The sequence below is a fragment of the Cadophora gregata genome (assembly GCF_030347475.1).
Source record: "Cadophora gregata isolate MNR1 chromosome Unknown scaffold_1, whole genome shotgun sequence".
NCBI classification, from domain to species: Eukaryota; Fungi; Ascomycota; class Leotiomycetes; order Helotiales; family Ploettnerulaceae; genus Cadophora; species Cadophora gregata.
The window spans coordinates 1,694,313-1,707,538 of NW_026695924.1; the positions used below are offsets into that span (position 1 = coordinate 1,694,313).

The 13,226-nt window shown below is 47.4% G+C and overlaps 7 protein-coding genes across 7 annotated transcripts; 5 read left to right on the top strand and 2 right to left on the bottom strand.

Moving 5' to 3' along the window:
- Positions 1-73: 73 nt before the first annotated feature.
- RRI1 (COP9 signalosome catalytic subunit rri1) lies at positions 74-1,609 on the top strand. Its single transcript, XM_058493727.1, has one exon. It carries the CDS (start codon positions 239-241, stop codon positions 1,277-1,279), a length of 1,041 nt encoding a protein of 346 aa, XP_058363928.1. The 5' UTR covers positions 74-238; the 3' UTR covers positions 1,280-1,609.
- MSE1 (Glutamate--tRNA ligase mitochondrial) lies at positions 224-3,885 on the bottom strand. Its single transcript, XM_058493728.1, has 5 exons — positions 3,425-3,885; positions 3,304-3,376; positions 3,216-3,253; positions 2,726-3,163; positions 224-2,675 (listed from the first exon to the last, which is right to left on the bottom strand). Exons 1-5 carry the CDS (start codon positions 3,698-3,700, stop codon positions 1,629-1,631), a joined length of 1,872 nt encoding a protein of 623 aa, XP_058363929.1. The 5' UTR covers positions 3,701-3,885; the 3' UTR covers positions 224-1,628.
- ONS95_000569 (uncharacterized protein) lies at positions 3,886-5,765 on the top strand. Its single transcript, XM_058493729.1, has 3 exons — positions 3,886-4,083; positions 4,133-5,339; positions 5,388-5,765. The coding sequence occupies exons 2-3, from the start codon at positions 4,374-4,376 to the stop codon at positions 5,475-5,477; spliced, it is 1,056 nt and encodes a 351-aa protein (XP_058363930.1). The 5' UTR covers positions 3,886-4,083; positions 4,133-4,373; the 3' UTR covers positions 5,478-5,765.
- Positions 5,766-6,284: 519 nt separating this feature from the next.
- On the top strand, positions 6,285-6,930 carry RPL32 (60S ribosomal protein L32; the record flags this gene model as incomplete). Its single annotated transcript, XM_058493730.1, has 4 exons — positions 6,285-6,324; positions 6,404-6,528; positions 6,650-6,771; positions 6,822-6,930. The coding sequence occupies 4 exons, from the start codon at positions 6,285-6,287 to the stop codon at positions 6,928-6,930; spliced, it is 396 nt and encodes a 131-aa protein (XP_058363931.1).
- Positions 6,931-7,754: 824 nt separating this feature from the next.
- Positions 7,755-9,741, top strand: ONS95_000571 (uncharacterized protein). Its single transcript, XM_058493731.1, has 2 exons — positions 7,755-8,602; positions 8,699-9,741. The coding sequence occupies exons 1-2, from the start codon at positions 8,327-8,329 to the stop codon at positions 9,488-9,490; spliced, it is 1,068 nt and encodes a 355-aa protein (XP_058363932.1). The 5' UTR covers positions 7,755-8,326; the 3' UTR covers positions 9,491-9,741.
- A 148-nt stretch (positions 9,742-9,889) lies between these two features.
- Positions 9,890-11,685, bottom strand: ONS95_000572 (uncharacterized protein). Its single transcript, XM_058493732.1, has 3 exons — positions 11,005-11,685; positions 10,210-10,953; positions 9,890-10,131 (listed from the first exon to the last, which is right to left on the bottom strand). The coding sequence occupies exons 1-3, from the start codon at positions 11,270-11,272 to the stop codon at positions 10,025-10,027; spliced, it is 1,119 nt and encodes a 372-aa protein (XP_058363933.1). The 5' UTR covers positions 11,273-11,685; the 3' UTR covers positions 9,890-10,024.
- A 1,062-nt stretch (positions 11,686-12,747) lies between these two features.
- ONS95_000573 (uncharacterized protein) lies at positions 12,748-13,193 on the top strand (the record flags this gene model as incomplete). Its single annotated transcript, XM_058493733.1, has 2 exons — positions 12,748-12,935; positions 12,992-13,193. 2 exons carry the CDS (start codon positions 12,748-12,750, stop codon positions 13,191-13,193), a joined length of 390 nt encoding a protein of 129 aa, XP_058363934.1.
- Positions 13,194-13,226: the final 33 nt, after the last annotated feature.

The following is a 13,226-nucleotide window of genomic DNA, read 5'->3' on the forward strand; positions in this document are numbered from 1 at the left end:
GAAAGTAAACTGTGCAATCACCATAGCAACCGACCCCAGAAGCACCGCTTGAAGCTACAACATGAAACCTACCCCCCTGTCGCACCCACTGGAGCTGCAGCCCCGCCCGAGACCGACAAGGCTGCAGCTTAACCTCGCGATCAAGCTCGAGCTTCCATTCCACTTCGTTTGGTGACCTTAGCTCAACCACCTATCCCCTCAACCAAACCAACAACACCAATACTGCCTGATCTACGTCATGGATACTGCGCGCAAAACATGGGAGCTCGATAACAACGTCGAACTTGTCGATCCCCATCGAGATAACCTCTATACCTATGATTCCGCCGAGCAGAAAGCCCTAGGTGATGCCAAACCATGGAAGACCGACCCCCACCACTTCAAGAATGTCCGAATCTCAGCTGTGGCTCTCCTGAAGATGGTGATGCATGCACGGTCTGGGGGTAGTATCGAAGTCATGGGCTTGATGCAAGGAAAGATTGCAGGAGATACGATCATCGTCACAGATGCTTTCAGATTACCGGTTGAAGGCACCGAAACAAGAGTTAACGCCCAGGACGAAGCAAACGAATATATGGTCGGATATCTTCAAGCTTGCCGGGATCAAGGCAAGCTGGAGAACGCTGTGGGATGGTATCATAGTCACCCTGGTTATGGCTGCTGGCTGTCGGGTATTGATGTTAGCACACAAGCCACTCAGCAGACCTTTTCTGACCCTTTCCTTGCCGTGGTCATTGATCCCGATCGAACTATCTCCGCTGGGAAGGTCGAAATCGGTGCTTTCAGAACATACCCAGAGAACTACAAGCCGATCGGCTCGGGGGCAGATGACGGATACCAGACCATCCCGCTGGCAAAGGCTGAAGACTTCGGTGCTCATGCAAGCAGATATTATTCGTTGGAGGTTTCGCATTTCAAGAGTTCGCTGGATACCCATCTATTGGAGCTTCTATGGAACAAGTACTGGGTACAGACGCTAAGCCAGAGCCCGCTCTTCACCAACCGCGAGTATAGCAGTAAGCAGATGCTTGACCTGAGTTCCAAGATCAGACAGGCAGGCGCCGCCATTTCGAGAACTGGCCGACAAATGACGTCGATGCCGAACAGGGCTACGGACCAGCAGCTGGAGAAGGTGGTTAGGGATAGCAACAAGATTGCTGGGGAGGAAGTCACGGGTCTGATGGCGGGAGAGGTCAAGGCGAAACTTTTCAACGGGCTAGGTCATGTTGCGAAAGTTGAGCCTGCTCCAGAAACCAAGGTTGCAGCGGCTGAGTCGTAGAGGGCAGTTAATGATTTTTTGCAGATCTCAGATGTGGCGGCTGGAGATGACTTAGATTCTGATGAGCATTTCTGGGCGTATGAACTGACTGAAAATGGCGTTGAAGCGGGTATGATGAATCATGATTGTGGCTTCTAGCTTAGACCAAAGATCTGACGTGGGAATGAAGCATGGCTGCAGCGAATATGTGGAACTTTTTTGAAAACATCGAGTACGTGATAGTCACCACACGAGATGTATCCAGTAGGAGCAAGAAATGCTTGTCTCTAATCTAGTATACATCAAATGAAGTGCTCCTGCCTTGAGCTTATACCTACATTTTCTAGTCACATATTTGTACAACACATCCTCACACCCAATTCGCTGTTTCCTCCTGTCCCTCCTCCCCAGCCTTCTCCTTCGTAAACTGCCTCATCATCAGCCCCTCCGCAAGCTGCAACCTGCTGACCGTCTCTCTCCTCCCCAGAATACTCATCATCTCCGCCCCATCGGGCCCAGGTTTCCCAGCAGCAACAGCCCATCTTAAATAACCATGCACCAGCTTCGTCCAAGCCTTACTCATGACCTTATCCAGCTCCTCCGTCATCCCTATCGCTTCACTACCACGCTCCTCGTTCAAAGCCGCAAGACTGAATTCCGCACCCTGCTTGATAATCCACGATATTCTGTCACGAATGACCTCGCTTCTCCAATCATCGTCTGTGATCTCCACTATACCTTGGAATAGCATCATCGTTTCTGGTTCAGGAACATACGGGATTCCGGCTGGGACTTTGTGAAGCTTGAAACTGGGGATCGAGACGCTAATTTCGGAAAGGGTGGGTGCGATGAAGAAATGTGTGTTGCGTTCGATGTAATCACTCGGATTGGTGTAGTTCTGGGCGTCGATGTGGAGGATGGATGAGATGAAGTCTTCACGAGCTTCGCCTGCAGGATAGGTGCTGTATACCGGGAGATCTTGCTTGGTGAGACGCTCGTCCAGCAGTTTGACGATTGGTTTCACAGCCAGGTGCCTTAGGGAATGAAGAAAATTATCTGATTCCTCGGGCATGGAAGCATAGCGAGCAGCGTGGCGTTTCTGGAGGAAGTCGAGTTTTTCGAACCCGACGATTGAGTCGCCCCGAGTGTATTTCATGCTGGCGTTCCTGATGAGATCCTTCATACTCATGATATCTCGACCTACGTTATGAGACCAGCCGAGGAGAGCTACAAAGTTGGTGAGCGTTTCTGGAAAGATGCCGAGCTCACGATAGGAGGAGATATCTATGGAGCCAGTTCTTTTACTGAGCTTCTGTTTGTTCTTGTCGAGGAGTAGGCCGACGTGTGCGAATGCTGGAGGTTCCCATCCGAATGCTTGGTACATTGCTAGATGTTTTGGGGTAGATGACATCCATTCCTGTAAGTAATGTCAGTATCAGTTATGTCCCGGCGGAGAATGTATCTTACAGAGCCTCTGATAACATGGGTGATCTCCATGAGATGATCATCCACAACATTGGCAAGGTGATATGTAGGGAAACCATCCGATTTCAGTAGGATGGGATCGTCATATGACCCGAAAGCTCCAAGACCCTTGCCCTGAGATCGAGGAATGGATGTGAAGTCGCCTCTCTGGCGGACAAGACCGTAAACTAAGTCATTATATACTGGATACTTGTCCGGAACTTTCAGCCTGATAACATGGGATTCTCCTTTAGATGCTCGGTCATCTGATTCTTCTCTGGGAACGTGTGTACATGCTCTATCATAATCTGGTGGGAGACCCAGCTTAGCCCGATGCTGTGCCAAGGCAAACAATCGCTCTGGTGTGCAGAAACATCGATACGCATTGCCAGATTCCAGTAACTTCTCCGCATGTTCGCGGTACAATGCTGTTCTTTGAGACTGGACTGGAGTTAGCTTAAGAGCATTCTTTGGAATGTGCGAATAAACTTGCTTGGTTATAAGGCCCAAATGGGCCCCCTATTTTGGGACCTGTGCTGGATCAGTAACATAGACTTCGCAGAAATGGATCAGATTCTAACCTTCATCCCATTCGATGCCCGCCCATTCAAGATCTTCAAAAAGCCTTGCTTCAGCATCAGGTATTGTCCTTTTCTTCTTCAGTCAGTACATGTTTGTTCTTTGTAGCTCAAATGGGATCACCTGATCAGTATCCTCGATCCGCAAGAGAAATTGTCCTCCTGTAGCTTTTGCCACCAGATAGTTGAAGAGAGCAGTCCTTAATGACCCTAAATGCAGATATCCGGTTGGTGAAGGGGCGAATCTGGTCCTGGCCGGACCTTCATTGCGGAGTGCATGCGAGGCTGATGATAGAGAAGTGTACTCTCTAGGTTTTGCCTCCTTGGTAAAGCCACGGCAAGAATGACAAATCCATCGAAATGTCGGTATCCTCCTTGTACTTGACAATAACGGCTGCATTACTTCGATCAGTTTCAACACAGTTCGAGAAGAATCGAGTCATTCTTTGTACTTTGATTCAGTCCAATCCCGACGCTTGCCATACAGAACATTTTGCCAGCCGGGTTGGCCCGTGCCCGCTTGTCCAGGACATTTTTTAGCGGTAATCAATCGTTGAGTTCGAAACTTTCCCATTTGACAAGGCCTGCGCATATTTTTGCGCCTCTTCTTTGTGAATACAACAACTACGAGGGCGTATATTTAGGCCATATTTTGCAAAGAAATCTGTGCCTGAAGTCTCCCGAAAAACCGCTCCGAATCCTCCTTCAAATCTATCAATCCCGCAAACCCCTCCATCATGGCGTCCAACGGCACAGCCGAAAGCGAGGAGATCGATCTCTATGGTAAGTCAAATTATTTGACTGTGCTCATGAACCCTACTGACCCTCGTAGAACTCCTTGGGATCTCCAAGACTGCCACGAAAACTGAAGTCAAAAAGGCGTATCACAAGGTGCGTATTGTCTGCAGCCTCGCAGTGACGACGCTGACAAGTTCTAGGCTGCCTTACAGCATCACCCCGACAAAGTCGCAGAGGAATTGAGAGAAGAGTCTGAATTGAAGTTCAAGGCAGTTAGCCAAGCATACGAAATCTTATATGATGAGGAGAAGAGACATCTCTACGACACCCATGGCATGGCCGCCTTCGATCCCAGCCGAGGAGGTCCTGGAGGTCCTGGCGGGGTAGATCTGGATGATATACTGGCCCAAATGTTCGGTATGGGAGGTGGTATGGGCGGTGGTATGCCTCCAGGATTTGGTGGTGAGGGTGGCCCAAAACGACAAAGACGAGGACGGGACGAGGAACAGAAGTACCGGGTTACTTTGGAGGAACTCTACAAAGGAAAGACTGTCAAGTTTGCCAGTACAAAGAACATCATTTGCAGTCACTGTAAAGGCACCGGCGGAAAGGAGAAATCTAAGCCAGCAACCTGCGAGAGATGTAAGGGTAATGGTGTCACAGTTGGGCTTCGATCTGTCGGTCCAGGACTGGTTACCCAGGAGAGAATGGTCTGCGATACTTGCTCGGGTACAGGAAAAATATTCAAGGAGAAGGATAGATGCAAGAAGTGTAAGGGAAAGCGGACAACCTCGGAAAAAAAGGTACTGGAGATTTACATCCCGAGAGGAGCGCGTGAGGGCGAACGGATAGTTCTGGAAGGCGAGGCAGATCAAGTACCGGATCAGATCCCTGGGGATATCGTTTTCACACTTGTTGAGGAGGATCATGAGATCTTCCAGAGAGCTGGTGATGATCTCTCAGCGGAATTGAATGTTACCCTTGCGGAAGCTCTCACTGGATTCTCAAGAGTAGTCTTGAAGCACTTGGACGGCCGTGGTATCCACCTCAATCATCCTCAAGGAAAGGTTCTCAGACCCGGTCAAATATTAAAGGTTGCAGGAGAGGGAATGCCACTGAAGAAGAGTGATGCCAAGGGAGATCTCTACTTGGTCGTTAAAGTCGAGTTCCCTGAGGATGGATGGACCGAGGATGCTTCAGCTTTTGCCGAGCTGAACAAAGTTCTACCCAAACCTGCGCCAGCTATTGAAGCTACTGAAATTGATGAAGTGGAGTATGACTCTGATGCTGAGATTGACGATGTATGTTTTCCCAGGTCGAATTTCTTGGATTCTTGCTGACATGTACAGTTTGGTGCCAATTCTGGAGATCCACGCGCTGGTGGTGGTTGGGAAGATGATGATGAGGAGGAGGGCCAAGCACAATGTGCACCTCAGTGATTGTCTTTCATGATAACGATTGTCTTTGCATCTCGGCGGCTTTTTTCATGACGGTGTATCACAGGGTTTTTATGATGATAGATGAGAATCAGGGTTGGTCTTCCGCGGTTCTTATGGATAATTACCGTACATAGACCAGGCGTAAAATTTGAATTAATGGCATGTCTCCCATCACGTCAAAACATATCCTTTCCCTATCGTGGACATCATCTAGTATTAGAACATAGACCAGATGCATTGGAAAGCCCGTGCCAAAAAATGCGGGCAGACATCCCGATCTTTTTGAAGTGGCTAATATGAGACGAGTTGAATGTTCGAGTTACCTTTGTGACATTGAGAGGAACCATTTGGAGAGCGAGAGCAATGCCTGTAAAAGTCCTCAGGCTGGGTCATCCAAAGAAACATTGATCCGGATACAGGAGCCCCATACCCAGGATTCGACTGAGTATGTCTCCCATACCCACCTAATATGTTGTAAATAAATCTTTTGACATTGGATTTTGTTCTCTCGTCATCCAGGATATTATAACCAGAAGAAATTGGGACAATCCATTTCATGAGGTTAAGAAAGAAAGATAATTCGGCTTAGTCATCCCAGCCAAAGCCTTGTGGGCCCAGCACGTGATTGGCTCGCTTCGAAAACGGAAGGCACACAGCGAGCCCCCAATTGCGAAAACTTGGAGATCGCGAACTTTTCAACCTCCATCGACAACCACCCACCGAAACCGACGACAAGGTACGTCCACGACTCTGCGAAACCTCGCAAACACTCGCGGACCTCAATCAGATCGCTGACATTTAATCCAGATGGTTTCCGCCGCCAAGCACGTTCCTATCGTGAAGAAGCGTATGTTCACCTTCAAACCGAAATTTGCGCCTCGACGAGCTTGGAGATGAAGGATATGGGCTGACGATTAGATATACAGGCACAAAAAGATTTCATAGGCACCAGTCAGACACTTACAAATGCCTCGACGCCAGCTGGAGAAAGCCTAAGGGTATTGACAATCGTGTCCGAAGACGCTTCAAGGGACAAATGGTTATGCCATCGGTACGTGAAAGGGATAGTTGAGGTTCATGGCGGACAGGCTCGTCCTGGGGATGGCGAGATTCTGGACGGCCATGAACCTCTGGCTCAGCACAAGAAGGACAAGGGCTGATGAAATTATTAGATTGGTTTTGGATCCAACAAGAAGACCCGCCACATGATGCCATCCGGACACAAGGCATTCCTCGTCAACAACGTCCGTGATGTCGACCTTCTCCTCATGCACAACAAGACCTTCGCTGCCGAGTACGTTTTCCGGATGAAGCCCCAAGGCCCGCAGGACTAATGAGACACAGGATTTCGCACGCCGTTTCGTCGAGAAAGAGAATTGAGATCGTTGCACGCGCGAAGGAACTCGGTGTTAAGGTTACCAACCCCAAGGCCAGAGTCACAGTCGAGGTTTAAGTTGGTGATTTTTCGTTTGGGCACTTTGCATGGGGCACGGGATTACGGGTTATCATGAGCGCGAGCATTACAAAAATGTAGCACATGCTCCTCCGTCAACGAATTTTCAGCAACTACTTTGTACCAAGGTCGATCGGTATTCTAGTGACAGTGACGTTCATTCGGATTGTACGGCCTTCATCCATGATGGTGGTACACCTTCTCGTCCGGATTATCAACCTCAGACCAAGTCGCAAAACCAACATGCCACTTAGAAAGCGTCGATAAATCACACTTTCAATCTCTCAGCCAACCACGATTCTAGATGCCAATATATAAATTTCTTTCAGGCCTCTGAACATAGTTGATATCTGGAACCTTTCTAACCAAATGGTAGGAAATGTCGAAGGCCAAATAAGGTTATTTCCCCCCTTAATTCCATCATTTGGTGCTGTTAAGCAGTTTGTCACCACAACGTGTCACCCCATTGTCTCACTCTTTTCTGCGACTTTGCGCGATCTCTTTGGTTCTAGCAGGTTTGTTTGTAGTTTTCTTACATTTTCTTTCTGGGTACCGGGAGTATAGGTGCATTTGCTTCCTTCCCCTTGTATCCTATGTTTTAGCTCTCTTCATCGTGCCTTCCTAAGACATGTTTCTTCGTCTAATCCGAGTGAGGAGTACCTGTGCTATATATGTGTCTTCATCTTGCACCCCAGTTTCTCGTTCGGCACTGGCGCTCTCAGGCACTTTCATGAGCAATTCGCTTCTGTCACAGATGACAGGCGTGGTGTTCTTTTTTCGCCTAAGATAGTCATGAGCTTGATGTTTGAGATCCGTTCGCTGAGACGCAAATGCTCCGGCCTAATTACACTGATGTAGTTATGCAATTACCTCCTCCCTCAAGAAAGAGATCACTTTCCTTCTAGTGCTTTCGGATCTTCTACAGTAAAAGTATGCTACACTTATCGCTGAAGTCACGGGTGTAGTAGGCTTCTTTTACTTCCAGGTGTCACATGATAGGCCATATTTCGGTCATTATGACTATCAAAATTCTCTAGAATAGCTTCATAATAGCTTACCACATCCGTCTCCGTCCTAAAACATCATCTAGTCCTGAAGCTAGAGCATCAACGCAAGAAATCTAGCGCTTCCGCACAATTATTACTTTTTCCATCATCGTTCGCGCTTGAATAGCCTCACGATAGCGTACCAAGTTCTCATCAGTCGAAATGGCAATCTCTCTGTATAAGTTCTTGCTCCATGCCCTTCTCATTGTCATTCTCTCCCAACACACCTTTATCTTCCCACGACCTCTCTCTGGCTTCAAGCTCTTGAAATCTGTCAATATCTCTTCAATATCCCAGCCGCCACTCATCACTCCTGTACCTAAACCAACATCAACAAGCGGTTGCTCAAAATGGCGCCCAATCTCTTCCTCCTCGCAAAAAAGGCGGTCAGCCCCTGGAAATGGTGCTCATCTGAATCGAATTCGAGTCCGGACAGGCCCCATCTGTATTTTGGTAGAGAGCCAATTACCGGAATCTACGCAGTCTCTTCAAAAGGAAATCGATACCTAGTCGCCATCAGACCGAAGCGGAAACCAGATGTGGATGGCATATTTCAGACGACGAGAAATAACTCAGTGGGCGGCAAGCGCGACCTCGCTAAGTCACATGTTGCTTCCAACACAATGGTAAGTGCGAGCCTGTCATGAATCTAATCAACGTCGCCGTCAACCCTAAACCCTCAACTCGGTACCAGAAGATGAGAGTGACTCACAACGCTGTAGACTACCGAATATATCCAATCAACAGAGCTATACAACGAAAGAGCCAAAACTATCGTTCAGGTTACAGTTACGGAACTGCCAAGAGCTGTCAGTCCTTCTAGCACTACCTCAACAAGAAGCCGCACTAGCACGCACAAGTCGGAAATCCAGTACAGCACATACACCGAGTCGAGCTATTCAACCTGTAGTAAAAATCCAATAGTTTCATGCGACAAGTCCGTCAACAGCAAAGACTTCGTCATGAACAATACTGGCGTGTTACCTCACCAGAAATCACCATTCGGGAAAGACTGCCATCGCTACAAGCGACAATCACAGTCACCAATCCGATCAGCAAGGACCAAAATCGGTCAAATAGACCTTAATGGTTATCGCTTTCTCGCCAGACCACTCCTGGTGGAACATAACAACATCCTTGGTCGCTGGATGTTCAGTTCCGAAGTAAAGGCCAGGACCATGAGTGCTCCGATGTGTAAATCAGTTACATGTATGGAGACGGATATGAGACATTGCGGAAAGACTGTACAGAGAGAGTTGTTTGTATTAGATGACGGGGTCTCTTGGGTTATCGGAAATGGGAAGCGTAAGACTCCGTATAGGGGTGGAGAGTTTCTGTTTAAGTTAGATATGATCGATGATGAGCTGGGACTTCCGAGACGTCAGACAGTGCAGGAGGTTGAGGAGAGTGGGCATATGTTGGCCGAGAGGCACGGAAATTTCATAGTGGGTGACGATGACGTCGATTATGCGGCGCTGTTGAGATACTTGGATATGCCTACTATGGACATTTGATTTTGAAAAGATTGATGGTTCCTTTGAACGGGTCTCGGCAGATGGAAAAGTGCGAGGTTTCGATGATTGAGAATGCTTTGCTGCGCCATTGAGAATAGAGGATAAGACAAGGCTTTTGGGATATTGGACCTATTTACAGACTGTTAGATGATTTAGTATGGTTCTTGTTCTGACATGTTTCGATGTCACGCAATTTCCTTGGCACATTCAATAACAACATCAAGCATGAGCAATACCTAGTTTCATTATTGACCCAAACCACACTTCCATCAATATACTTCAACATCTCGTTGATAAATCCTGTCATAACCAAGATACACACATGCCTGGAGTGACTCGTGATCAAGTGCACAGCGATTGGTGATTTTTATGGGACGAATGCTCACAGCACTTAGTCAACCCGTGTATTGAACAGACCAACAGCTATGTACATAGTACTCTTTAGACAGCGTACTTGAGAAATCTAAGTTGGAGATAGATTCCAGTAGCACAAAACTTATGTACATTTCGAAAAGGCTTAAAGTTAAAACCATTTTATCCGTGTGTGTTTGGAGGAGTGCCAACAATGCCCATATTGAACTTCGGGTTATCCTTCCCACCATCAGCGCCTAGTACTGCTGCATGAGTACCATAGGTGTCCCCTGAGATAATAATTAGCATTTAGTGGACAACGTCGCTTCGTGTTTTTGCGGTGATGCAACTAACAGAGACTCGCTTACAGTTGTTCGTAGATTTTATGCCAAGGTCAGCCCACATGAATAAACCATCCGAAAGTTTACTTCCCAGCATGATGTACTCCGCGAATGGATCATAAGCGGAGGTCGCTGCATAGCCAGTGTAGCCATCTGCGTCGTTGGAGGTTCTTGTAATTCGATTCTTATTGTACGGGTCTGTAGCTTCCACTGCATCGATGAGGGCTGGGTCGAAGAAGAGTTGTGACAGATGAGAGACATGACCTCCGCTGAACGTCTTGTTTGGCAATATCGTTGCGCCGGAGTGAGTAAGAATGTGCTCATGGCTTGCGCGTCCGCTATAGTGACCGGGGAAGATCGTGTCGAAGGACACAACACCATCTGCATCGGTCTCCTGAACTCCACGTAGGAATGTCGTCTTCAAACCACCTTGACCAGCTCCACTAACTCCACTGTAGATTCCAGACGCATTACAAGACCAGATGTCAACAACAAGTGGCACCGCAGGCTTGCAATTAGATACCTCGGTGAATTGCATCTCAAGGTGGAGCGGGATGCCTGGTTGGCTTTCTCTAACATCTGTACGGATATGCTCGCCAAGTACGTAGTATGGACCGTTGGCATTATCTGGAGTCAAGATACAGCTAGTGTTGGACCCAAAGAGAACGGAAGTTGGGGTTGACATGTTGTACTTGTGCGTTGCAGTCCTGTCGTGGCCCTTTGACTGCCAATTTTTGAACTGAGCAAGAGTACGTCGGTGCAAGATTGGCTCTATACTAATATTTAGGGTAGTCTACCAGACAATTGCTTACGAAAACTCACCATCTTCAAGACCTCGCTCCTTCCGCAATCGCTGAACTGTGACAGCACGACGAGCATACGCACGTTCTTTCCTCGCCTGTGCTTCTTCACTGTTCTCGCAAGCGGACTGAAGTTCTCTCTGCTGGTTCTCAAACTCAATACTCCTCGCCTTGATCTCTCTAATAATTTCGAGGTTATCATGGTGCTCGCCTGGATGCGCCGCAGCCATGGAAATGAGAGAAGATAGGCACAGGGCCGTAACAGCGAGAAATTTCGAAATGACAGCCATCTTGCAAAGCTGAGTGATGCGAATAATAAAGAAAGGGACACCTGGGGGCAAAGAAAGCTGGGGAGTGATAAACCGTCAAATATCATATAGTAAGAAACAACCTGCCAGCTGCCCCATTGCCGGCATGCTCAATCATTGCGAATCGCCAAGACAGATACACAACATATCCCATGAGCACTTCAAGAGCCGAACAGGCTATTTCTTCTGTTAGCCCAGAGATCGCCTGCTGCGGGGGATTTCCCCAGAAAAGTAGTGAAGAGTAACACAACAGCCATCACAAGTTCGGCATTAGAAAGAGGCTAGGGGGATATCCGGGGGCTAATTAAGAAAAGCCATGAGACATTCTGGATGCATAAAGAAAAGAGGGGTGATAAGGAAGAAATGACTTTATCCTGCCAAGCAGGAAAGTTGCATTTCAAAAGCACCAGCCGAATGCAATATGGGTGTTGTTATGTTAATAAGGACGGTAAGCTGACTAAGCCACCACGCTGACATCTCCTTGTTTCCTTCTTGGCCTCCTACCTAGAAAATTCTTGTTTGGGTCGTCCCAACCTTATCTTAACCTGTTGTATCTTATATCTACCCCAATGGCCGTGTACGAATGGCCGTGTACGTTTGCAACGTGTTGCCATTGGAGACAAACTGGGTAATGTCCTGCGAGATATTTATGTTTCATTGCCAAGTTTAACTCATCTCTGCACCAGCTCTTTCCAGATCTCATTTGCAAGGCTGAAGATCCTTTGGCATCTGTAGTAGATTGAGGTACCAAGTAAATTTCTAGATTTACGCAAGGCGAAATTTTCCGTGATGGAGTGATCATAAGCGAACTTTTGTTTTCCTTGTCTAGATTTCAACTGCCGCGATGGGATTCCGGAAGGGTATTAGTCTCCTTCCTTCTGGATGATCAATATGCATGGCATGGATTGGCAATCAGATCCTGATGTGAAAACACATGGCACGAGGTGCCGGATAATCTCAATATAAATTGCAAAATGATAAGCATTTCCTCGTTGACAAGGTCTTTCCCCACATCAAAAGAGGAGATTCCCGGATCTGTTTATCCCAGTCCACTCAAGTGTTTGTTTTTTTCTGGTTCTTCCAATATTATTTTTGACCAAATTTGCAGCAACTTTATGTCGAGTCCCAAATTGAGAACATGGACAGGAATGCGTACTCGGAGATCATTCATGTTTACGGCTCTGTTCCGTATCATCTGAATCGCCTGACCCCGAGTCACATTGTCAACGACGGTCCAGCTTCCTTCCATTAGAAAGTTGTGTGACGGCTGATCCGTTTATACGTGCCCTTTATCCATGGGGTAATATCCGCCAAGCTTCGTAGGGCTCATCAAATTTTGATGGGTTTGCTATAAGATCTCGGGGAGAGTGGTTGTAAATTCTTGGTATGCTCAGAGGTACTTGACCAGTCTCTCATTCTCAAAAGGGTATTGACTTCGGAGGCTCCTGCCTAGCAATATGGTGACAAGTCTTGGACTTCTTTGCAGGCTACTGTGCTATCTTGGCCCACTGGTCTTGCTTCTTTCTACTTCGGTCTCTGGTGATGTTGTTGGGGACTTGCAGACGAAAGGCAGAACTCAGATAAACGCTCAGCTAGCAAAGTCAACAACATGTAGCGCATCGAAGTTGATGGTCCGTAAAGAGTGGTAAGTATTCTATTATCAGATTAAAACAGCCGCTACTGCTAACCGGATGTTCTTAGGGGTGATGTCTCAGTTGCAGACCGAAAAGCATATATCAAAGCTGTCTTATGCTTGATGAGTAGTCCATCAAAACTTCCAGCTGGAAAATTTCCTGGGGCCACCAACCGCTATGAGGACTTCGTCGTTGTTCATATGCAGCAAACTCTGAACATTCACGGCACCGTCTGTTGGTCCCCAGCTCACAATCAATCTGCTTGCTGATTACTTCAGGGGAACTTCCTATCGTGGCACAGG

Coding starts and splice junctions, on each gene's coding strand:
- RRI1 (XM_058493727.1), top strand. CDS start 239: ATGGATACTGCGCGCAAAACATGGGAGCTCGATAACAACGTCGAACTT.
- MSE1 (XM_058493728.1), bottom strand. CDS start 3,700: ATGCAGCCGTTATTGTCAAGTACAAGGAGGATACCGACATTTCGATGG. Junction 3,254..3,303: donor GGGCATCGAATGGGATGAAG/GTTAGAATCTGA, acceptor GATCCAGCACAG/GTCCCAAAATAGGGGGCCCA. Junction 2,676..2,725: donor CCCATGTTATCAGAGGCTCT/GTAAGATACATT, acceptor CATTACTTACAG/GAATGGATGTCATCTACCCC.
- ONS95_000569 (XM_058493729.1), top strand. CDS start 4,374: ATGGCCGCCTTCGATCCCAGCCGAGGAGGTCCTGGAGGTCCTGGCGGG. Junction 5,340..5,387: donor CTGATGCTGAGATTGACGAT/GTATGTTTTCCC, acceptor TGACATGTACAG/TTTGGTGCCAATTCTGGAGA.
- ONS95_000571 (XM_058493731.1), top strand. CDS start 8,327: ATGGCGCCCAATCTCTTCCTCCTCGCAAAAAAGGCGGTCAGCCCCTGG. Junction 8,603..8,698: donor ATGTTGCTTCCAACACAATG/GTAAGTGCGAGC, acceptor ACAACGCTGTAG/ACTACCGAATATATCCAATC.
- ONS95_000572 (XM_058493732.1), bottom strand. CDS start 11,272: ATGGCTGTCATTTCGAAATTTCTCGCTGTTACGGCCCTGTGCCTATCT. Junction 10,954..11,004: donor GGAGCGAGGTCTTGAAGATG/GTGAGTTTTCGT, acceptor ATATTAGTATAG/AGCCAATCTTGCACCGACGT. Junction 10,132..10,209: donor CATAAAATCTACGAACAACT/GTAAGCGAGTCT, acceptor TTATTATCTCAG/GGGACACCTATGGTACTCAT.